Here is a 25,693-nt window from a genome sequence, read left to right on the forward strand (position 1 = left end):
AAGAAGAAAAGCTGGGATTTACAAATTTCTTTACATCCTCCTTTGGGCCCACTCAGGGCAGCAGGTTCTGTACAAAGCTGGTCAAAGGGGAGATGGTATAAGTCCCAACTTGGACACATCCTGGTGTTGCTCTGGCTGTTCTGCAGGCCCCCCTGAAGCCTGTAGGCATGACTACGTGGGACAGTCTGGACTAGCCCTGAGATCTGTTGGCCCGGAAATTGTCTAGTTCTTAGCACATCAATCTGGGATGTTCTTTTGTTGAGATGTTAGTTGTTTGAGAAGATTTTCCCATCAGCTCTCCTTGTTTTGAAAGGACTGTTTAAAGAGAGCACTACCTGTTGAATTGTCTACTCATTGTTTAGGTTGTCAAATGTTTTCTTTTTTGTGTTTGAGCTGTTCCATTGATGCTTTGTATTGTGTGTCATGTGTTTGATAAAAGGTACAAGTTATTCTAATGGTAAAGTCACATTAGCGGAACTCCTTGGAATGTATACAATGTTGTATTGAGTTGGAACTTTAATTGATTAGGATTTACCCCACCCTGTGCTCAGCCTGGAGGAGATTCTAATTGTGCCCAATGTTCAAATGAAATAAGGTGCTGTGAAAACACACTTGACTAGCCATTTTTCTAAAATACCGATGGTAAGTTTGGCAAGTAGATTTTGTTTAGGAGATGGTGAAAGATAGAGGAAAGTTAATTACTCTTTCAAAGTAGGATAAGAATGACCAAAAATACGATAATTATTTTCTTTACCCTGGCTGCTGAGCAGATATCATTCAGTCACATCTCAGGATTGGGGTATGGATAAAATGTCCTAGGCGAGATTGCTGCTTGTGGATGAATTGAGAAGAGGCCACCTGGTTCCATAGGTTCTTTGGCCTGGCACACTTGTTTTGTTTTATGATAAAAACTTAACTGTCTAATGCAGTTTTACCTACAATGCAGACAAGCTATGTTTTCATTGACCTGGGCCTTAGTTACTTAGCTATTTGTTAGGTTCTAGAAGGGCATGTTGCTGAGAAGTTCAAGGCCCTGTAAAAACAATTTTAGCAGGGAAAATCCTCCAATTACCTCACCTAGAAAATCAGTATAGAGAAAGAAGGAACAAGAGGGAAAGGAAGAGAAGCAGGGCAAGGGAAACATGGTTGTAGGAGTGGGAATTGATGACGAAGAGCTTTGTGTACACACACACACACACACACACACACTTAATTGGAATATGGAGATGAACTTCATACACACACACACACCCCTGTATATATTTATATTAGAGGCATGTCACATAGTTAATTTGGCTTCCTAAGGTCATTAAAGGGGGGTGGGCGCAATTCTAAGGTCTCTCTTCATACAGGTCCATCAGTTCTCTATGAGTTAGGATTTTTTTTCCACCTTGTGTTGTTCTTTGTCCACCTGTCCCAAGACTATATGATGTGAGTGATGTTGGGAAAGATTCCCTGAGCTCATCAGTTTACTATAGGACACTGACGCTGAGGCAGAGCTTCCTGCTTTTGTTTTCCCTGCTGAGACTCTCACGTTCATTTTTAACAAAGCCCATGCTCTTTCCACTGCTCCATCGTTGCAGGCAATTCCATTTTGCGGGGTTCTTTGTTAATTTTCCGTCTTTTCTCATTCTCAAGTCTGGCAGCCTTGCACGTTATTGCCACGTGCCCCATTTCTGGCAGCTCCTGCTCTCTCCTCCCACTTTTCTCTGGAGAACACAACTGCTCTGTCCTCATCCTAACCAGACACCTTCTAAAAGAGAAGCCAGAGGTGTGAGAGAAAGAGCATTTCAGACTTATTTACAGAAATACCCAGGAATTTGTTTGTCTTTTCCTAAAGTGGCAAATGGTGGGGCTGGAATTTGGTCTATTGTGGATGATTCTTCTAAGCCTATCATGTCTCAATTTAATTTTAGCCCAGAAGTTCCCAAACTTTTCTCAGTTCACAATGCCTTTAATGTCTTAATGATTTTTTCATCTACCGCTAGGCCAAAAGAAATAACCTAATAGTTAAGTTGAAGTATTAGGTCCAAACAACTTGAAAGTGGCTATGTGGCATCCAGCAGATGTTGCTGTGTTCTCTCCGATGTAAAATATCTAGCAGCACCCCTGTGAGTTTGTCCCAAGGTGCCTCCGCACGCAGTTGAAGAACAATAGCCTTAGTCTGTTTTCTATATGTAGCATTCATATTTGGTCTCATCATCTCCTCATTTGATGTGGCCAAGATGAGTCCAACATTGGAAGTGCTTGGGAAATTTACCAGTCCAGGGTGTTTGGGGGGTTATTCTTACAGCTTCTGTCTTTGGTGAGACCCACTTAATCGATCTGTGGTAATCCTGCCGCAGCCTAGGGTTCAAAGGTTGATAGGTTGGTGGGAAGTGATGTTAACAGTGTGGTGCTGTAGCTCCCAGCTGCCTTGTCAGAGGGGGTAGGTTGAGCCGGTGGTCTTCTGAGCTGTCTGTGGAAGGCCTGGCACCCTGCTTGGCAGAAGGCAGGATTGGTAGATGCAGGCCTTACAGTGCCTTAAAAAGGGAAGATCCTTTTTCCAACGTTTATAAGTTCAAGGTTCTGAGTGTGCGTGTTACAGCTCACATAGGTGGAACTGTCTCTGGCTGTATAATTACATATGAGATGCAGTGTTCACTCAGTGGTGTAAGCCATTTCACGTCCTGGATACAAGTGCTTGTAAGGTGAAACACAAGACCAATCTGAATTGTGCCCCATTTGTCCTACATTAGTCCCTGTTACGCCTCAGCCTTCATCAAACTGCTCTGCTGTTTGCATTTCCTTATAACTTCCCTTGCTGCTTATATTTCTTTTTTCCCCTCAGGTGTCTCTCCTTCCCTTCTAACTGGCAGCAGCCCCCTTCACCTCAGGAGCGGGCTTTAGATCCGCTCTGCCAGGCAGCTTGCTAACTTCTGTGTAGCTCTCTGAAGCAGGTAGAGAATCATTTTGCTAAATGCATGCCGCTCCCACTGCCTTTCTAGTTCTAACCCTTGATGTTCCTTAGCTGTTTGCCTTATTTCCTATGGTTTCAGCTAACAGTATTGCTCAGTTTGTGGTATTATGCTACAATGTCTCTTGCAAGTACTCTGTACAGTTTGTGCAGTGCTTCTGGGATGTAATGGTCTGTGCAATGTTTACGATAAACTGGAGGGCTAAAGCCATTATCTACAATGCTTGTAGGACACATCTTGATAAATGCTGGCATATGTAGCATTTCTATGCAGTAGAGACTCTTAGAATCAAGGAAGACCTATAAAATGAAAATATTGATATATTTTCCCATAGCATTCTTGTTTTGACCTGTGACAAATGTCCAGAGCCTTCCTTTTGTAGAGCTGTCAGTGTAGCAGCCCTTGTTCATTTGGTGTTACTAGCTATAACAGCATTTCTTTTTTTTTTTTTTTAACGTTTATTTACTTTTGAGACAGAGAGCATGAATGGGGGGAGGGTCAGAGAGACAGGGAGACAGAATCGGAAGCAGGCTCCAGGCTCCGAGCTGTCAGCACAGAGCCCGATGCAGGGCTTGAACTAGTGAACCATGAGATCATGACCTGAGCCAAAGTCGGACACTTAACCGACTGAGCCACCCAGGTGCCCCTATAACAGCATTTCTTTGCACCAAATGAAAGTAGGTTAACTTGAATGTTGATAAAGGTTTTTCTTGGGCATTTTATCAAGTATGACTTTTGGATGGGCTTAGTATGGAGTTTCCTTCCTCTACTTGTTCTTTTTTTTTTTTTTATTTTCCATTTGGCATAGCTATCCTTCAGTGCCCAGAATTTTTTGAAGCATTGAATTCCCAGAATTGAGAAGGGCCAATTTTCCATGTTTTCACACCAGTGTTGCTGTCCAGTATCAATTTTGAAATGATTTTTAACTTTGTCATATAGTAAAGACATACCTTGAAAATGGCACTGGGTAGTTGTCTGTTAAAGTGTGTGATCAGGTACTTGACTAGCTTCTGACCTTCTTATAAAGGTGTTTTCACACGACTCTGCTCTCTAGACGGTGTGTGTTTTCCTTTCTCTCTTGCAGGACCTGGAGTTGCTGGCTACCTTACTGCAGGGACATCCTCGTCAGTCATGTCCAACCTGCCGCCTCCCGTAGACCACGAGGCAGGCGACCTTGGCTATCAGAGTTGACACCTTTGTGAGAGACAGTAAATGCTGACAGGCCAGTGCCCAGTCCACATTCCTCCAGCTGATACGTTGAAACAAACTTACTGCCTTTCTCCTGGTTTCATGACAGTGTTATTCCTTTTTCTATAAATATATTTTTATTTAGGAAAAAAAGTCAGTGATTCTAATTGTATCACGTTGTAAGAAAGCACTCTGTGGATCAGCCTAAGTGGGTACACAAGTTTTTTTTCTTGATGTATGTAAGCACATTCTGTTCCTTTGTATCTGTTTACAAGACTGTGAATCAAAAAGACAAAACTTTCTTCCTAGTTTTTATAATGTTTTTTTTGAATTAGCGTGACTGTGGGGTTGAACTGCAATCTACAGAAATTGGACTAGGTCACTTGTCCCCGGAAGACAATGTTTCCCTCTCCTGCATCGAGTCCCTGTGGCTGTCCCCCTCCACCGTCCAACACTAGTAGGCTTCATCCTCGTGCCTGTTCCCCGGTATCCTCTCCCCAATCATTAACCTTCTGAGAGCTCACAGTACATGTCGGTATGTATAACTGACTTTACCAAATTGAATGAGAAAGGAGCTTGTGCAAAAAAATTTAAAAACGGATGTCAAGATGTTATGTAAGAGATTAGTGTAATTGTGAAATGTTCTATACAGTATCAAATATATAAAGCTTTCTATATTGAATGTACATTATACAGATCATTCATATGTGTACATAAAATTTTAAAAATAAAGGGAATTGACTGCTTTGTTAATGAGATATATTTGTTCTAATTTAATGTTTCCCTTTGAGGATCTCCTGCTTTTTTCTAAGACAGATCTAGTATTAGGAATAAACACAAACGCTCCCTCGCGTTCACAGCTCCTCATCCAGACAACTACGTTGACACATCTGATCATTCCCAATGCCCTTTGGTAATATTTCAGCCACATCTAAATTTCCAGAAAGTAGCATTTCATTTATTTTCTATTTAATAATTCAGGAATGGGCGAGGCTAGTATTACTCTAATGGGTGAGACACATTAATTTCAACGTTTTTTAAAGCGAGAGAAATTTAAAGTGAGAGCATATTTCAAATAATACAGATCTCAGCACATAGGTCTCCTAGTATGATCATAAACTACAAGAAAATGAAAACCTGTAAAGAATACAAACACTTCTTAAAGAATGACGAAATACCCACACCTCCACATTGCTTTTGAAAGCAAGAGCCAAGTTTATTCCATAGTTGATGTGTAACAGCAGAGTGTAATGGAGACTTACTCCCCCGATAAGTCTCTAATTCAGACTTTTGCATCATCTCTCAAAGGTTATAGAGTAATATACCCATGCACATATTTTAATATACAACTGTGGTTTTAGTTTCTAGGCAATACTTGTCATAAAAATATGTTCACTAAAAGAAATTGTAACAGCTAACTTAGGAGTATGTGGTATGGAAGAGCACAAATTAATATATTTCCTTTAAGTACTAGGAGAACATAAATATTGTGAGTATTTATGATATTTAAAGGGCTATTTAAATTAATTCACAATCACTGATAGTTAAGTAATAGCTCATTCTTACTGAACATTGGCTGTATGCCAAACATCCTGTAAACTCATACATACCTAGTCTCATTTAATTCTCAGAACAAACCTATGGGCTTGATACTGATAAAATTCTTATCTTCCAGGTGAAGAACATGGGCTCAGAGAGGAAAAGCAACTTAGCAAAAGTCACACAACTAGTAAGTAACAGAGTAAGAAATCAAAACTACTTAGACCTGACACCAAAGTCTGTCCTGAGCCATGATCCTAACACAGCAGCAATCTGAAGCAGTATGTAACTAGGAAAACTGAGAGGTGGTTTTTTGTTTTGTTTTGTTTTTAAACATTTTTTATTGTAAACCAAAACACAACTACAGAAAATCTCGCTGAACAAATTCGTCGTTAAAAAGCAAATCACCCTTGAAACTACCATCTATGTCAAGAACTTTGCCAGCCTCTCCAGAAGCCCCTTCATGTGCCCCCATCAAAATCACAGCCACTCCCTTCTTCTTGAAAGTGACCACTTTAAAAAACAAAACAAAAAAAAAGGACCACTTGTCTTATACTTCCTTGTGTTCCTTTGTAGTTTATCACCCAAGTGTACATTCCTAGGGTTTGGTCTTGCATTTTTCCTTCTGTTAATATATTTTTGAGTCTTTTTAAATCTTGTGGCTCCCTTTCCATCTGCCTTTTCCCTATAACTTTGTTGAAGGCCCTGAGGCCGTTGGTTGGTTTTCCCAGTCTTGAGGTTACTGATCACACATTCCTAGTGCAATTCAACTTATTCCTCTGCTCTTTGCATGTAGAGGCTTGATCAAACTCTGGTTCCATTCCTTTGGCAAGACTAGAGGGGGGGCTTGGTTTTTTTTTGTTTTCTTAGAAGCACATCATGCCTGTAAGACATGTGATATTAACAATAAGGGAATCTCAGTGTGACTAGATCCATTCATATACTGGGAGTTATAAAATGCTGCTATTCCACTTAGTAACTGGAATGCTTTTATAAAGAAATGCTTTCTTGCAAAAAAAAAAAAAAAAAAAGCAAATATGTTAAGTGGGACTACATCAAACCAAAGTTTCAACACAACAAAGAAAACATAAAAAGGCAACCTACTGAACGGTGGAAAATACCTGTAAATCATATATTCAATAAGGAGTTAATGTCCAAAATAATGTGGAGAACTCAGCAAAAAATCCGATTAAAAAATGGGCAGAGGGTCTATATAGACATGTCCAGAGAAGACCTGTAGATGGCCAACTGGTACATTGAAAAGATGTTCAACATCACCAATCATCAGGGAAATACAAATCAAAACCACCGTGAGCTATCACCTCACACCTGTCAGAATGTCTAGTATCAAAAGGGCAAGAAATAACAAATGTTGGAGAGGATGTGAAGAAAAGGAAAATCCTTGTGCACTGTTGATGGAAATGTAAATTGGTGCAGGCACTGTGGAAAACAGCAGAGAGCTTCCTCAAAAAATTAAAAATAGAACTAACATATGATCCAGCTATTCCACTCATGGGTATCTATCTGAAGGAAATGAAAACACTAATTGAAAAAGATACATGCACTGTGTTCTTTGCGGTGGTATTTACAATAGCTACAGTATGGAAACAACCTAAGTGTCCATCAGTGGATAAAGGGATAGAGGGGATGAGGTGTTTATATACAGTGGAATATTACTTAGGCGTAAGAAAAAAAAAATGAGATCTTGCGATTTATGACAACACAGATGGACCTTGAGGGTATTACCTTAAGTCATGGAAGTCAGACAAATACCCGAAGATTTCACTTATATGTGGAATCTAAAACAAATGAATAACACAAAACTCATAGACATGGAGCCCAGATTGGTGGTTATCAGAAGGGAAGGATTATGGGTAGGCAAAATGGGTAAAGTGTTAATTGTATGATGATGGATGGTAACCAGACTTACTGTGGTAATCACTTTGTAGTTTCTACAAATACTGAATTAGTATGTTGTATAACTGAAACTAATCTAATGTAATATAACAATTTTACCTCAATAAAAGAACAAAAAAAAAATGCTTTCCTTTATGTGCTTTGTCACCCAGTGGCACACGTCATATGGGAAAGGCAGGATGAAGGCTTAATTCATTTCCTTTACTCATCAGCTTTCAAGATAATGAATCTCTTCCCTGTCATCTTCTGAAGGTGACCAATTTTGTTTGTTTTTTTTACTAACACCATTATTGAAGCATTTTTTAGTATCATAGATTTAAACATATTTGCTGTTCTTCAATCCTTTGCTGTTATAGACATACCTTGTTTCATTGTACTTTGCTTTATTATGCTTCACAGATACGGCATATTTATTTATTTATTTATTTATTTATTTATTTATTTTTTCCCCAAATTGAGAGTTTTGGCAACCCTGTGTCAAGAAACTCTTGGCACTATTTTTCCGATGTTGTTTGCTCACTTTATGTCTCTGTCACATTATGGTAATTATTGCAATATTTCAAACTTTATTATTATATTTCTTTGTAACTGTGATCACTGATCTTTGCTGTTACTATTGTAATTATTTTGGGGGAAACATGAACTCTTACTATGTAAGATGGCAAACTTAATAAAATGTGTGTGTTCTGGCTGCTCCACTGATTGGCTGTTCCCCAGTCGGTCCTGGGGCCTCCCAATTCCCTGAGACACAGCTTTATTAAAATTAGGCCAGTTAATAACCCACTGTGGCCTCTAAGTGTTCAAGTGAAAAGAATAGTCACATGTCTCTCACTTTCAGTTAGGAATTAGAAATGATTAAGCTTAGTGAGGAAGGCATGATGAAATCTGAGATGGGTGGAAAGTTAGACCTCTGGCACCACAGTTAGCCAAATTGTGACTGCAAAGGAAAATTCTTAAAGGAAATTAAAAGTGCTGCTCCAGTAAGTACATGAATGCTGAGAAAGAAACAACATTATTGCTGATATAGACAAAGTGTTAGTGGTCTTGATAGAAAATCAAACCAGCTGCAATATTCCCTTAAACCAAAGCCTAACCCAGAGCAAGACCCTAACTCTTCGACTCTGTGAGGGCTGAGAGGTGAGGAAAAGTTTGAAGCCAGCAAAGGTTGGTTCGTGAGGTTTAAGGAAGCGGCCGTCTCCATAAGAAGGTGAAGCAGCAGGTGCCGATGGAGCAGCTGCAGCCAGTGACCCAGAAGGTATGGCTGAGACCGCGAATGAAGGTGGCTGCACTAAGCAACAGATTTCGAATGTAAGCAAAACAGCCTTATGTTGGAAGACGAGGCCATCTAGGACTTTATAGACAGAAGTCAATGCCTGGCTTCAGAGCTCCAAAAGACAGGCTGACTCGGTTAGGGACCAGTGCAGCTGGTGACTTTTAAGTTGAAGCCAATGCTCATTTACCATTTGGAAAGCCCTTAAGAATTACGATAAATCTACTCTGTGGTCTGTAAATGAAATAAAATCTGGATGGCAGCACATCTGTTTGCAAAATGGTTTACTGAATATTTTAAGCCCGCTGTCGAGACCTCCTGCTCAGAAAAAAAGATTTCCTTCAAAGTATTACTGCTCATTGACAATGCATCTGTTCATCCAAGAGCTCTGGTGGAGATAGACAATGAGATTAATGTTTTCATGCCTGCTAACACAACATTCATTTTGCAGCCTGTGGGTCATGGAGTAATTTTGACTTTCAAGTCTGATTACTTAAGAAATATATTTATTTTGTGGGGAGCCTGGGTGGCTCAGTCAGTTAAGCTTTCGACTGTTGATTTGGGCTCAGGTTATGATATGCTTCATGGGATTGAGCCCCGCATTAGGCTCTGAGTTGACAGCGCATAGCCTGGTTGGGATTCTCTCTCTCCCTCTCTCTCTTTGCCCCTCCCCAGCCCACATTCTCTCTCTCTCTCTCTCTCTCTCTCTCTCTCTCAAAAAAAATAAATTTTAAACAAAAGGAAATACATTTTTTAAGGCTCTAGCTGCCATAGATAGTGATTCCTCTGATGGATCTGGGAAAAGTAAAAACGTTCTGAAAAGGATTTACCATTCTAGATGCCATTAAGAACACTTACAATTCCTGGGGAAAGGTCAAAATCAACATCAACAAGAGTGAAAGAAGTTGATTCCAGCACTCATGGATGACTGAGGGGTTCATGACTTTGGTGGGAGAAGTAACTGCTGATGTGGTAGAAAGAGCCAGAGAGCTAGAATTTGAAGTGAAACCCGAAGATGTGACTGACTTGTTGCATCTCATGATGAACTTGAATGGATGAGGACTTGCTTCTTCAGGATGAGTAAAGAAAGTGGTTTTGTTGAGATTAATCTGCTGGTGAAGATGCTGTGAACATTGTTCAAATGACAACAAAGGATTTAGAATATCTCATAAATTTAGTTGATGAAGCAGCAGCAATGTTTGAGAGCATTGACTATAATTTTGAGAGAAGTTCTACTACAGGTAAACTACCGTCAAACAACATCTCGTGCTGTAGAGAAATCGTTTGTGGAAGGAAGAGTCAACCAATGTGGCGAAGTTCATTGTTGTCCTTTTTTTTTTTTTAATTGTTTTTACATTTATTTTTGAGAGAAAGAGAGACAGTGTGAGCAGGGGAGGGGCAGAGAGAAATGGAGACACAGAATCTGAAGCACGTTCCAGGCTCTGAGCTGTCAGCCCAGAGCCTAACATGGGGCTCAAACTTGTGAACCACAAGATCATGACCTGAGCTGAAATGGGCCGCTTAACCGACCAAGCCACCCAGGCACCCCCATTGTGTCTTATTTTAAGAGTTAGCACAGTCACCCCAGCCTTCAGCTATACCACCCCGATCAGTCAGCAGCCATCAACATTGAGGCATAGCCCCCCACCAGCGAAAAGAGTACAACTTGCTGAAAGCTCAGATAATGGTTAGTACTTTTCAGCAATGAGGTATTTCTTTTTTTTAATTTTTTTTAACGTTTTATATATATTTTTAGGAGACAGAGTGCAAGCAGGGGAGGGGCAGAGACACACACACACACACACACACACACACACACACACACACACACACAATCTGTAGCAGGCTCCAGGCTCCTAGTTGTCAGCACAGAGCCCGACGCGGGGCTCTGAACCTACGAAGGGCAGGATCATGACATGGGCCAAATTTGGACGCTTAACGGACTGAGCCACCCAGGTGCCCCAGCAATAAGATATTTCTTAATTAAGGTGTGTAAATTTATTTTTACATAATGCTGTTGCAAACTTGATATTACAGTTTATTATTATATATTACTATATATATGTTATATATACTATATATATTATATATAGTATAATGTAAACATAATTTTTATATACACTAGGAAACCAAAAAATTCATTTGACTCATTTTGTTGTGATGTTCACTTTATTGCAGTGCTCTGGGACTGAACCCCATAATATCTCCAAGGTATGCCTATATCTTTATTGAAGTTGTAAATGTCCTGTCTTTGCCAGTGGAAGCTTCTTCAGCCTGGTTCCTTGAGTCCCCTTTTCTTTCGTTTTTTTCCCCCCTTAATGTGGTAGAGTACACATAACATAAAACTTACTATCTTAACCATTTTAAGTATATAGATAAGTATTATTAGATCTATTGATAATGTGCAATCGATGGTGGTAATAATCGTAAGTACCCAAGTCAGCAATTATAAATAACAATTTTTCTCATTCTATTTAGGATCAGGAATGGGGTAAAACAAACCACCATCCATCTCCAGAACTCTTATCACCTTCTAAAACTGGAAGTTTATACTCATTAACTGATAATTCCTCCTCCCCCCAGCCCCTGGCAACCACCATTCTACTTTCTGTCTCTGTGAGTTTGACTATTCTTTAAAAAAAATTTTTTTTAATGTTTATTTTTGAGAGGTGGGGGAGGGGCAGAAAGAGAGGGAGACACAGAATCAGAAGCAGGCTCCAGGCTCTGAGCTGTCAGCACAGAGCCGAACGCGGAGCACGAACCCACAGACCTCAAGATCATGACCTGAGCTGAAGTCAGACGCTTAACCGACTGAGCCGCCCAGATGCCCCGAGTTTGACTATTCTAAGTATCTCAAGTGGCATCATATAGTGTTTAAATTTTTGTGAAGGGCTTATTTCATTTAGCATAGTATCTTTAAGATTTGTTCATGTAGCATATGTCAGAATTTCCTTCCTTTTTAAGAAGCTGAATAATAATCCCTTGTATGCCCATGCCACATTTTCTTCATCCATCTCTCTATCAATGGACGTTTAGGTTTCCATATTTTAGCTATTGCAAATAATGCCACCATGAACAACTTGATTTTAAAATGGGCAAAGCGGGGCGCCTGGGTGGCGCAGTCGGTTAAGCGTCCGACTTCAGCCAGGTCACGATCTCGCGGTCCGTGAGTTCGAGCCCCGCGTCGGGCTCTGGGCTGATGGCTCAGAGCCTGGAGCCTGTTTCCGATTCTGTGTCTCCCTCTCTCTCTGCCCCTCCCCCGTTCATGCTCTGTCTCTCTCTGTCCCAAAGATAAATAAACGTTGAAAAAAAAAATAAATAAAATGGGCAAAGTTCTTAAATAGACATTTCTCCAAGCAAGGCATAGAAATGGCCAATACATACACAAAAATGTGCTGAGTCACTAATCAAGGAAATACACAGGGAATGAGCCCTTTTAGTAAACCTGAGGATTATCACCAGGTGGCTGGAGAATCCCTTTCAGTCCAGAAATGCTGTGATTCCCTTTTCTGATCTTAAATTCCATTATATGATGGAATGTCCCTAAATACCTAGGTTTTACTAATAAATATTTTATTTATTTATTTATTTATTTATTTATTTATTTATTTATTTTTAGAAAGCACACATGCCCGTGTGGGAGCGGTGGAGTGGCAGAAGGAGAGACAATCCCACGCAGTCTCCATGCTCAGCGTGGAGCCCAACACAGGGCTCAATCCCACAACTGCTCAGCGTGGAGCCCAACGCAGGGCTCAATCCCACGACCCAGGGATCATGATGTGAGCAGAAACCAAGAGCTGGAGGCTCAACAAACTGAGCCACCCAGGCACACTGGAAAAAAAATGCAGATAAAATTAGTCTGTTTCTGGCAACCTATTGACTAGGAATTTAATGGCCTACTTGAGTTTTCAGGAACACATGGCCTCCTATATGGTATAAACACTTCAGGGCACCTGGCTGGCTCAGTGTCTAGAACATGTGACTCTTGTCTCAGGGTCATGAGTTTGAGCCCCACATTGGGTGCAGAAATTACTAAAAAAGTATATAGCACTTACCTTTGACCAGAGGAAGTGTGAGCACAGAATGCAAAGACTCCTTTGAGCTTGTTTACTTATCTATAAAATAATGTTGATAATTCTTAATCCATCCTTCACAGGGCTGTCGTGAGGACTGAAAATATGTCTGTGAAAAGACTCTGGGAACCTTGAGGCATATCGATGGTGGTAATAATCGTAAGTACCCAAGTCAGCAATTATAAATAACAATTTTTCTCATTCTATTTAGGATCAGGAATGGGGTAAAACAAATTCCAACGACTTTAAGGTCTACATAAAATCATTTGTAATTTTTTATTAGTTTTTGGAAGTAGTTCTGTTGCTAGGTAAGCCCTAACTAAAAAGCAGCTACCGTGGCTCCCATATCAGGGATGCTGTTTTACGGTCTTCAGTCGGCAAGATCATCGGTTTCCCACAGTAAGAATACATTTGTCCCTGAGCCGTGGCTCGTTTGCCAGCAGATGAGGTCCAAGAGGCCAGACCTAGAGAATGACTTAAAAATTTGCTTCCAAGTTGAGAAGAATGCCGGACAACAGAGTGGCATGAAGAGTTGTTTGTGAACTGAAATACTGACCATTTACACAGTCAAGCCAATCTCATTGTCATATTGATGAGAGACCATAAGGCAAGCTGAGGGCAAACTACAGGCTAGCACACCCCCGTCCCCCCAAAAGGGGGGAATATGTGTGACATTCCTCAGGTACTCTTGGCTGCCCAAGAACAAAGGAAAGGGAAAAACAGATGGTTAGCTGATAGAGATCAGAGTCCTGCAGGACAGGAGTCTCCATCAGTTCACAAATATCTTAGTAAATTACAAGAAAAAGGCAATCTTATCAACAGCCTAATCTCCAAAAACTTACAGACTCAGCTTCCTGGAGCCCTAATATCACCCTCTCCTCCACAATGATGTAGGGAACAAAGGCAAGAAGGAAATGGCGGATAAAATTAAATTTCCTTATAACCTGCAGCCCATTGACAAATACTTGAGTCAAATACAGAGTCTGACATTTCTCCAGGAACTCCCTACTGGTCCTAATGTTAATGCCACACTAGAGGAAAAACAACCTTAGCTTGACAATAGCAAGGCCTCAGGTATCTTAAGAGTCCTTTTTAGCATATCAAAGTCATTCTAGAAGCCTGCCTTTTGTCTTTTACCCGCCCCCCCCCCCCAACTCCATTGGATATAACCAGGTACTCTTTACTACCCCGGTGCAGCTCTTTCTGCCCACGGGTCCTGTCCCTGTGCTTTAATAAAATCACCATTTTTGCACCAAAGACGCCTCAAGAATTCTTTCTTGGCCATCAGCTCTAAACCTCCCCCTCCCCCCTCACCAATCCAGAACCACATCAGGGCCATCTAGGCTGCAGTCCTGGCCCTCACTGTGTGATCTCTCATCCTTAACACTTCCCTTACAGTGCTGTTCTGTAGCTAAGAGATAATGGATGTAAACACCTGATATAGTGCCAGCCTCTTAGATGGGGTGGTGGTGTTGGGAGAAAACACCAGCTTGCAGACCCAATCTGCCCTAGTTAGATTTCTGACCCTGAGCATCAGTTTCCTCTCTAAATTGCCTGGGTTGGTCCGTCAGGAGATATTTCACTCTTAGGAATCTAATGAAAGGTAATATAAGCCCTCTTTACAAAAATGTACAAAAGGACATATTTTTTAAATATTAGAGAACTCAGTCCCACTCTAACCCCGGATAAAAAGCCCAGAGCTGGATAGCTTCTAAGAATTATGTATGATATTGTTTCTTACAAGTAACTGGGCTTATCATGACACAGACTGTCTTTGTCCTCTACTATGGAATCTGTCCTAGTCATCAGCGCTTTCCTATTACTAGTTTTTTACTACGTGTGTTTAATATGTTACTCAGCATTTAAAGCAAAAAAAAACTTCACATCTGAAGTTGACCGTCCACTAACGTCCAGATTGAAGGAATAAAAGGTGAGGCCAGTTTACTGTGGGATCCAGGGCCCCATAAATACAGTAAGTAGGGGTGGCCAGTTTAAAAAGTTTGTTTCTCCGGGTGCCTGGGTGGCTCAGTTAGTTACGGGTCCAACTTCAGGTCATGATCTCACGGTTCGTGTGTTTGAACCCCAAGTCGGGCTCCGTACTGACAGCTCACAGCCCAGAGCTTGCTTCTGATTCTGTGTCTCCCTCTCTTTCTGCCCCTCCCCAACTCACACTCTGTCTCTCTCTCAAAAATAAATGAACACTAAAAATTTTTTTTAAAGAACACCGTATTTTAAAAAATAAAAAGTTTGTTTTTCCACCAAGCTTACCAAAGATGTGCACATTTTCATCATTTTTACAAAGCCCCAATTTAGGGAAATAATTTAGTAAGAGAAGAGAAAGTACCAGAATTGTTAATGGAAGTCTCAGTTCCTTATACAAATAAGAATCAATGTTTAAGCTTACATTTTTTTTTAACATTGAAAAGGTATATGGTTTGTCTAACAAGATTATGTGGTTACTGTGTGTGAAGAGTTTTCAGTTATTCTCCAGTCTGCGAGGAACGTTCGCCTCACTCCCTGGCCCTTGCCAAGTGGTGATGTCTGTGAGCAGGAAAATAAGAACCCCATGCCCTCACTTTCTTTATTTCAGGGAAAATTCTATGAAAATGTGACTTGAGTCAGTGAAGGAATGAGTCATTTGTCTTTAAAAAGAAAAGTCATAAGCAAGTAATTCTGCAAATACCTACTTATGCATAAATTTGGAGAATTAGAGCTTAAACTCAAACCCCACTCTCACCCTTAAATATTTTGCAGGACTGAGAACAGCCCTCCATGTACATTTATCCAATTTCCAAGACAGGAAATGGGAGCGTCTTTCCTGGCTTTAAATGTGGGAGTTGTCCAGACAGACATCGTTGTCAACCCTGAAATGATCAAGATGAGTTCAGAATATTTATGTACCTCCTGTGTTTAGAGCAGGAAACGTTATCAGGTGCTACAGAGCTGTAGACACCACACCCTTCACTCTTAAGGGGCTCAGCTTGGTCAGACCTTAGATTAAGTGCCAATAAGTACATCCCCCAAGGCAGGATTTTAAGCAGGAGTGAGGCCAAAACAGGAAAGAAAAAGGTAATTTGGAGAAAACAGTGGAGAAAGAAGAGAACATTGGAAAAGAAAGCTATCATATTTAATACCCTTAGAGATAAACATTACATGCACAAAACAAAAGGAAGCCACTGTAAAAAACATTTTTTTCCCAGAGAAAAATCCTGTGTTACAAAACAACAACAACAACAAAAAACCAAAAACCCAAACAGCAGAAATGAGAAACAATGGAAGCCCCTGAGAGATAATGTTGCAGAAATTTCCTTAAGAAGCAGAATAAGCAGAAACAGATGGAAATAAAGGACACAAAGTTAAAGTAGGGGATGGCCAGTCCAGGAGGCCCATTATCAAAAAAAAAGAAAAAAAAAAAAAAAAAAAAAAGATCCAGAAAGCAATAGTAGTTTTGAAAAGGAGATTTGTGTCCCACCAAAATTCCTATGATGAAATCCTAACCCCCAAAATAATGGTATGAGGAGGTGGTGCCTTTGGAGAGGACAAGGTCTTGAAGGTGGTGACCTTATAAAGGGACCCCAGAGAGCTCCCTGGAGCTCTTTCTGCCACGTGAGAACACAGTGAGAAAGCAGCATCTGGAAACCAGAAGCAGGGTCCTCCCTCACTGCTGAATCTGCTGATCCCTTGATCTTAGACTTCCAGCTTCCAAAACTGAAAATTAAGCCACCCAGTTTATGGTATTTTGTTATAGAAGCTTGAGCTGAGTAAGGTGGGTGGAGGACAAAATAAAAAACTCAAAAGCGTCCCCAGAAAGGAAGAGTGTGCCACTGAGTATCCAGTCTAACAGATGAAAATAAACCCTTACAAATGCACATCATTGTGAAATTTTATGATAGGAAACAAGAAGTTCTTATAAACATCCAGGTATTGCAGGAGAAGGAAAGAACATTTCTTAGAAAGGAGCAAGAATCAGAATAGCACTGGATTTCTCAATAACACTAAAAAAAGACAAAGGGGTGATGCCTTCAAAAATCTAAGGGAAAAGTGATTTTCTCGCCTAGGATTCTAAAGCCAGCCAAACTCCCAGTTAAGTGAGGGGACGTCATTTAGACATTATCAAACATACCAGCTCTCAGATTTACTTCCCAGGAAAGTTTTGTAAGAAGGTCCTAAAAGATGTTCTCCCCCAGAGTGGGATAACCAAGAAAGGAAAGGAGGGATTCTCTGAAAGGTCGTGAAAAGAGATGCTGAATCAAGACAAGAGCTGGCAGCTGAGTTAGAGTACAACCAGCCAAGCCCAACCCAGCCCTGAGCAGGTCAGAGACTCTGGGAACAAATTCTTCAAGAAGATGAAGTCTCTGTGCTTGAACATACTGAGAGGAAGGAGATTGGAGGAGGTGAACAGCAGAAAAATCTCTGTGGTGAGACATGGTGAGGTAAGGTTCTGACTGGTACTTCCATAATGATGATACCAATATGAGTGTATTAGAGAATGAGAGAATGGATGTGTGTGAGAGTGTATGTATGTTTGGTGGGAAGAGAAGATGAAAGACAATTGAATCTTCTAAATTCAGAAGTCAATAGATGATGGCTAAAGCAAAAAAACAAGAAAATGAAGGAGTAGCAATATAACAGACTGTATACGAATAGTAGTGTTTTATCAAGGTCATGTTTCCCGAGTGTAATCATTATACAGATAAGTGCCATGATGTCTGCAACTAACTCAAACAGCGGAGAGAGAAGAAAGCAGGCGTGAATCTAGGTGTGGTATATGGATGTGCAACATGCTCCATAAATTTTCTCAAGATGTGAGATGTTTTCAAAAAACCTGGGACATCAGTATTAGTACAATTGCATTACTTAGAAGAAGATAGCTATGCTTATCAATTAAAAGTTTTTAAGGGGCGCTTGGGTGGCTCAGTCGGTTGAGTGTCCGACTGCGGCTCTGATCATGATCTTGTGGTTGACGAGTTGGAGCCCCGCATTGGGCTCTGTGCTGATGGCTCGCAGGCTGGAGCCTGCCTCAGGTTCTGTGTCTCCCTCTCTCTGTCTGCCTCCCGCCTACTCATGCTCTGTCTCTCTCTGTCTCAAAAATAAATAAACATCAAAAAAATTTAAAAAAAAGTTTTTAAGTGGTTGTGCATGGGATTAGGAGATGAGCGTATTGGAGCATGGGAAGGAGAGAGTGCTGTGCTTCATGACTAGCTTTGAATGGGGATTTCATTTTTTTTTTTTTTAAACGTTCGTTTATTTTTCAGAGAGAGAGAGAGTACAAACAAGGGAGAGGCAGATAGAGAGAATCTGAAGCAGGCTCCTCACTGTCAGCACAGTGCCTGATGCAGGGCTCGAACTCACAAACTTCGAGATCATGACCTGAGCTGAAGTTGGGCGCCTAACCAGCTGAGCCACCCAGGTGCCCCTGATTTGACTCTTTAACTCTGATATACACACCTTTTATTAAAACCTGAATTTTAGGGGTGACTGGGTGGCTCAATTGGTTGAATGTCTGATTCATGATTTCGGCTTAGGTCATGATCCTAGGGTCATGGGATCAAGGCCTACGTCAGGTTCTGCACTGGGTGTGAAGCCTGCTTAAGATTCTCTCCCTCTCTTCCCTTCCTTGGCTCATGTGCTCAAACTCTCTCTCCCAAATCAAAAAAACAAAAACAAAAAAGAAGGCCGAATTTAAAAATATCAATGCATATTAAGGGAAACTTTAAAATCAGCAAAACCAAAACTTTATAAAAGCAGCTTTTGTACATACAAACAATGGTAGAAAAAATACTGTCTGCCACAACAAAAAGAAACACTAAATATTTAGGCACAGCCTTAACAGGAGATGTGCTAGATTTACCTGATGTCTGTCTGACCCTCTACTGAAGCGTGTAAAGGAATTCTTGAACAGAAAGACACATCTTCTTCCTAGTAGGATGATTGATGAGTGTAGAAGTGTCACTTGTCCCTAAAGTAAACTTAATGCAGTCTCCAAGTCCCAACAAAATGATTTGATGGCCTATTTGTAAGAAAACTGTAGAAATATGTGAAAGAAATGGCTAAGGACTTCCTCAACCAGATTTGAAAGCTACAGAAAATTAAAACTGTGAACAAAAGGCCAACTGAAACAGTCCTAGGAGGAAACCCCATATCTGTCGCACGGCTATAGCCTGTGGACAGCGAGATCTAGGGACAGAGTCTCAGCCTGGCCACTGCTGCCCAGAGACTGCTGAGTCTGAGCCCCTCTCCATCTGTCGCACCCACTCTGGACACGGCACATCCGGTCATGGATACAAATGACCTGCTGCAGAAGGCCATTCTGGCCGAGCAGGCCGAGCGATATGATGACCTGACAGCCGGCATGAAGTCTGTAGCCAAGGAGGAGAGGAATCTTCTCTCAGTTGAGAGAGGGCAGAGGGGGCTCGATCTCACAACCACGGGATCATGACCTGAGCCAAAACCAAGAGTTGGATACTCAACCGACTGAGCCACCCAGGTGCCCCAACTTTTTACTTTTTTTAATGTGGCACTAGAAAATTTTTAATCATGTGGCTTGAATTCTGTTTCTCTTCCCTCTTCCTTTTTGAGGATAGGCTGCGGGTGGAAGTGTAACCTGAGTTTGGCCAACCAGAGTCTCCCCTGTGCCCAAGCAAGCACAGCCAGGACAGAGGAAGGTCAGAGGAAGGGAAGCCACAGCTGGGGTGCTCCTCCAGATGTCTCAGTCTCCCAGGTCCACACCCACCGAATAGGTTCCCTTTTTGCTTGCATTAGCCAGTCTCTTCCTGGTGTTTACAGTCAAACACCCTAACGGACTTGATCAGGAAGCGGTCCCTGGTGTATCTTGTTACCACCGAAGTCACGCAATTGCTGGGCAGTTGAGTCTTTATCAAGCTCTGCAGGGGATTCTGATGCTTAGCTAGAGTTGAGAAGCTTGGCTTTAGGTCTTTTAAAAAGCATCTGTATGGCCAGGGAGCAACCATGAGCCTATGTTATCACAGTTCTGATTTAGAGGTTAAAGGAACTGCCTGGGATCCCTGCCCTCCTGCAGCTGGAAGAATTCCGTGCATTTAACAAGTATTCATTGAGGACCTGCTATGCATGCTCCAAGCATTGTCCTACACAATAAGGATAGAGCAGTGAGCAAAACAGACAAAAACCTCTCTCTGCTAAAGCATACTATTTAGTGGGGGAAGCAGGGACAATAAGCCAAATTAAAAAAAAAAAGAAAAGAAAGAAACATTATGTGGTGAAAGTTCTAAGAAGAAAACCCAACCAACCAGGGAAGGGGATAAGGAGTGTGTGTGTGTGTGTGTGTGTGTGTGTGTGTGTGTGTTGGAAGGGCTTAGAAATTTAGATGGGATGTGGTGCCAAGGTGGCTCAGTCCATTGCGTCCGACTCTTGACTTCGGCTCAGGTCATGATCTCACAGTTCTTGAGTTTGAGCCCTGTATCAGACTCTGTGCTGGCAGCATGGAGCCTGCTTGGGATTCTGTCTCCCTCTCTCTCTCTCTGCCCCTCCGCTGCTTGCTCTCTCCCTCTGTCAAAATAAATAAAAATGAACTTAAAAAAAAAAAAAAGAAATTTAGATGGGATGATCACAGAAGGAAAACGAAGAATGTCATGTTTTCAGGAAAAGAGCAAGCCTTGACAATGTGGGCTGGGGAAGCGCTTTCTAGGTAAATAGAGAAGCAAGTGCAAAGACCTTGAGGTAGAACCTTGGGCTTGAAGATGACCTCGAGTTCCTGAATTGGGCTACTCCCAGCCTGTGAGGCTGAGGCTGCTCAAGATTTCTGGGTGCTGGAAGCCGCCACTGAGGAGAATGGGTGGGCAGCACTAGGTGGTCCCAAAGGATGAAAGGAGGGGAATGGTGGGGTCAGAGTTCTGTGCATGGAGTTGGAGAGACTGTGGCCTTAATGACTTTTTCTACCTTGTGTAACTTGGTGTGTCATTTCAGAATTTGCATTCACTCTTGTCAATTTAAGGAATCTAGAGAGAATTTGGAGAAGTAAGCAAGCTTCTATAGCAGATACTGCCTGTGGCCAGAGGGCTGCCCTACTACATATACCCAGAGTCCTCCTTGCTGAAGAGGGAATCTAAGAGTCTCACTGGAGGCACTATGCAGGAGCTAGGGTGGCTTTGATCCCTAACCAGGAGCACCTTATTTCCAATGTACCATCTAACTCTGGGCAGCATGTGGAGATGGGCAGTTGAGGTCCACACCTGTCTGTCTGTCCAAGTGGACTGGGCATATGTACCAAGGGACAGATAGCCTGCTAATAGTTGGGTTTTTTTCTTAATGCATGCAAGTGATCAAAAATAAAACTAGAGTAGCCTAATTTCCCAGGAGTAGATGGAGAACTTTCCCTCCTACACCAGGAGGAAAGTTTTGAATGGGAGAAAACCCAGGAAGCCTCTTTTTCCACACTCTTTTCTCATGAGAGGACCCTATAATAAGAAACAAATATTTCTAACTTCAAAAAATCTAGGATACTGGAGAAACAGCAGAAGGCCAATGAGCCTGGTGTGGGGTAAGGGAAAAAATGGTAGCAACTGAAGTCAGAGGTAAGGGCTTGGGGGGAAGAGGCATCTGCAGTCTCCATCTTCTCCCATTTAAAAAGTGAAACATGACTTTTCACCCAGGTGGTATCAGCCATCAGCCCAGTGGGTGAAAGGGTGCTTGCTGCTAAAGTACTGTCCTGAGAGAGAGGCAGAACTCTGGGATAATCACCCTTTATTTGGATAATCACCCTTTGTTTATTCAGGTAGTTTTGGTGAAGATAAGGTAGAGAAAAGTCCTTATTTCATGGAGCTTATGACAACCAGACACTTAGACTAGAATGTGTGTGGATTTTCTTCATGACAATGAGAAATACTGAAAAAAAGAGAAATAAAAATATTGTGGCAGGATCACAGACCCTAAATGCTCTTTGCCCTGAATTAAGTGAGGATACTTCCCAGAATCCTGTTTATCTGGAAACTTGGAAATTCTAGTGATCACCAACAGTGGTTTTATTTTTCTTAGGACTCCCGACTTCCCTTTGAACTGAGAGTTGGTCACAGCACTCTGGCTGATTAGATTGGATTAGAAAGCAGGAAAACTTAAGAAGTTAAGTGTGTGCATTCCTTTGGATTGTCAAATACTCATCAAACATTATTTCATCGCCTGATTTGCCCAAACAGCTGTGCACCGCCCACTGCTGGGGCACCGATGTCCTCTCCAGCTACCCATAACCCATTCTGGGGCTGTGTTCATGGGCCGGAGCTTAAATTTCTGCTCTGATCTGTTTGCAGATCTATAAATAAATGTTTTGCCCTATCATCAGTTGCAAATCAGGGATCATCCGTGCTCATTCATTCATTCATTCATTCATACTTTTGAGTACTTAATGGAGGCCAGGCATGGTTCTAGGGACTGAGGGGAACCCCAGTGTATAAAATAGGTGAAATAAGTGACTATAGGAGGGGAAAACTGGGGTTACATGTGTGCGAGCATGTCATAAATAAGTAGACACGAAATATGTTAGGTGTTAGGTCCTGTGAGAAGAGAGCGGCAGAGAGGTGGAGAATGACAAAGCAGGTGCTGCTAACTTGTTTGCTAGGGTGACTTTTGAATAGGCATCTGGAAATCTCAGAGTAGAACTTTTCAGGCAGAGAAAACAGTAAGAATCAAGCGTCAGAGGTCTGGCAGGGGTTGCATGTTGGAATAGCAGATAGGAGGCCATGATGGAGGGAGGGAGCCTAGAGGATGAGTTCAAATGGTGTCAGGGGACGAGCTCAGATGAGACCTTGTAGGTCATGGCAAGGACTCTAGATTTTATTCTAAGTGAGATGCAAAGCCACTGAAAAATTTTGAGAGGGTCATGCTGGCTGCTGTGAGAACAAACTAGAAGCCCAATCAGGAGGCTACCACAGTAATTCAGGCAAAAGAAATGGTGGAAAAAGACATGCAACAAACACTGGCCCAGAGCGCTAATAGGAAGGAGCCTGCTGATTGGTCTGCACCCCCTGTATTCTGCTCCTTGCGGAGGGATCATCAAATGTCTGAGGAAGAGAGAGAGATAGTATGAGTGGGGGAGGGGCAGAGAGAGAGGGAGGCACAGAATCCAAAGCAGGATCCAGGCTCTGAGCTGTCAGCACAGAGCCAGACGTGGGGCTTGAACTCAAAAACTGTGAGATCATGCTCTGAACCCAAGTTGGACGTTTGACTGAGCCACCCAGGTGCCCCATAGCAGACATTTTCTTTTCTTTTTTTTTTTTTTCCAGACATTTTCTTAAATACATTTCACTTTATAATATCCTTTAAGACCTTTACTAATTTGAATACCTTCAGAAGCCTGGGTAAAAAAATGCCTGCCTTCTGAACTTCTCAGAAACTGTTGTAGCTTAATTCACAAAAGGACGAAAAACGTGGTTGTTTTGTTTTGGCTTTTTTGCAAGCCCTATCAACCTATTAAAGTATCTACATGCCACTGTGGACTTTGCTGTTTTCACCCACTTTAGTTCTCTTGGACAGAAAGTGAGTATGGAAAGAGCTGGGGTGATGCAGACTTCGGGGAAGCCTCCGTAAGTAATCGCAGTTTGATGAAGAAATCTACTTGTTCACAGACTTTCTGCTGTATGTTTTGAAGGTAAAATATCAACACCAAAGAGATCCTTAACTGGCCACTCCCCTGGACAAGCACTGATACACCTTCCGTGACCACTTTTGTATGGAGCCTCCTGGGAACTTCCCTGGCAGGCTGTCCCCGAGGTCCCTCCTCCCCGCGGCTGACCACATGCAGATCTTGGAGAGGTCATGACGTCCGGCACTGCCTGGTGAGCGCTCCTCCTTCCCTGCCATGTGGTTATTATGGAGGGCAACTTCTCATTTCGAACACCGAACACCGTGGATGGCAAAGCTGGCTGACTGCCCCTGGGCATACGGCCACAAGGCAACTCCCAGGGACAGCCTGAGGACGTCCTAGAAATGGCTCTGAGTTTCCATGCTGAGTCACCATGGCTGAGGCAAAGTATCCCTCGATCTTTTCATTCTTTGGAGACTGTAATTTTCCTTTTCAAAACAACCCTTACCATTCTTTATAATACTTTATCTAAATAAATGGTAGGGGAGAGACGTGAATATCGATCACATGGAGTGACTTGGCTTAGGGATGGTTGTGTTCATGACAGACATAAGTAAAAATAGATGAACTAAGTCAACCACCAATTGAGACCATTTTCTTCAAAGGCATAGGAAAAAATTATCACAAAATTGTAAGTATCAGACATAAACCTTTAATTTTTTTTAAGTGTATTTATTTTGAGAGAGTGAGAGCGCACGTGTGCACATGGGGCGGACGGAGAATCCCAAGCAGGCTCTGTCTGCACTGTCAGCACAGAGCCCACCACAGGGCTCGATCTCACAAACCCTGAGATCATGACCTGAGCCAAAATCAAAAGTCAGATGCTTAACTGACCGAGCCACCCAGGCACCCCAATCCTGATTTCTTCTAAGTGACATTTAAAACTAGAAATAAGATTCGATAGCTTGGGTTATTTTATCTCCTTCACATGAGGATATCTTATAAAATATTGTGGTTCAGAATATCCAAGTGCTTCTACATGGCTTTAGTGATGGTCACAATGAATGCTCAGAAGGCAAGGATTGAAGTTAATCCCCTGCACAGAAAGAAAAACTGAGGTGTAGAGAGGTTAAGGCTCAAAGGCAAATGTTTGGGAGGCCCATGTGACACACAAGAATCAGAGCCAGGTCTTTGTTAAATGCCTGCTCCCCACTCCAAGAAGGCATTTAAATAATCTCTGGACATCAATAAATGTTTGTGATGTGTATGCTCATATAACAGAGTTTTAAAGTTTTTAGAAATAAAAATACTTTCATTTGAAAATTTAAAATTTTACCAATATTCCAGTGGCATCAAAAGGTAACAAGAAACAGGTGAAATTGATTTTAATAACATTTTACTTCAGTCACAGGCATACCTTAGAGATACGGTGGGACTGGTTGCAGACCGCAATAAAGTGAATGTGACAATAAAGCAAGTCAAAGGAATTTTCTGGTTTCCCAGGGCATGTACACTATACTGTACTCCATTAAGTATGCAATGGCATTGTCTAAAAATCAGTGGACACACCTTTATTAAAAATATTTTAGGGGGGCACCTGAGTGGCTCAGTCGGTGGAGCACGTGACTCTTGATCTCAGGGATGTGAGTTCGAGCCTGACAATGGATGTAGGGATTACTGAAAAGCAAAATCTTTAAAAAAAAATACTTAATTGCTAAAAAATGCTAACCATCATCTGAGCTTTCACCGAGTCACAATATTTTTGCTGGAGGAGATTCTTGCCTCTATGTTGGTGGCTGTTAACTGCTTGGGATGGGGATTGCTGAAGGTTGGGGTGGCTGGGAAATTCCTTAAAGTAAGACAACACAGTGAAATTTGCTGCATTTTTCTCATGAACTATTTCTCTGTAGTCTGTGATGCTATTTGGTAGCATTTTACCTGCGGAACTTCCTTTAGAATTGGAGTCAAATCTTTGAAATCCTGCTGCTGCTTTATCAACTAAGTTTATGTGATATTTTAAGTCTTTTTTTTTTTTTTTTTATCATTTCAAAAATCTTCCCCAGGAGTAGATTCCATCTCAAGAAACCACTTTCTTTGCTCATCCATAAGAAGCGAGTCCTCATCCAAATTTTATCATGAGATTGCAGTTCAATATAATAATAATGAAAACATCTGTAATATTGTGAGAATTACCAAA

At 41.6% G+C, this 25,693-nt stretch overlaps 1 protein-coding gene and 1 long non-coding RNA gene across 5 annotated transcripts in view; both read left to right on the plus strand.

Annotated features, from left to right (window-relative positions):
• The window catches only part of DNAJC13 (DnaJ heat shock protein family (Hsp40) member C13), a 125,426-nt gene extending 120,523 nt beyond the window's left edge, over positions 1 to 4,903 (plus strand). The window contains exon 56 of the mRNA XM_047099768.1: positions 4,042 to 4,903. Within this exon, the coding sequence (XP_046955724.1) occupies positions 4,042 to 4,148 (107 nt within the window). The 3' untranslated portion in view covers positions 4,149 to 4,903. The remainder of the gene's footprint in view (positions 1 to 4,041) is intronic.
• Positions 4,904 to 5,854: 951 nt separating this feature from the next.
• On the plus strand, positions 5,855 to 25,600 carry LOC124526660 (uncharacterized). 4 transcript variants are annotated; one of them, XR_006965715.1, is made up of 6 exons: positions 5,855 to 5,874; positions 11,050 to 11,082; positions 13,028 to 13,103; positions 15,699 to 17,377; positions 23,563 to 23,749; positions 25,560 to 25,600. It is a non-coding gene; the product is annotated as an uncharacterized LOC124526660 (long non-coding RNA). The 4 variants fall into 4 exon arrangements; XR_006965713.1 differs by lacking the exon at positions 5,855 to 5,874 and adding an exon at positions 7,179 to 7,853; XR_006965716.1 differs by lacking the exons at positions 5,855 to 5,874; positions 11,050 to 11,082 and adding an exon at positions 11,454 to 11,487.
• Positions 25,601 to 25,693: the final 93 nt, after the last annotated feature.

This window comes from Lynx rufus, unplaced genomic scaffold, assembly GCF_022079265.1.
Source record: "Lynx rufus isolate CCGP_SWC_20201006 ecotype Redwood Valley unplaced genomic scaffold, mLynRuf1.p SCAF_5, whole genome shotgun sequence".
Taxonomy (NCBI): domain Eukaryota; kingdom Metazoa; phylum Chordata; class Mammalia; order Carnivora; family Felidae; genus Lynx; species Lynx rufus.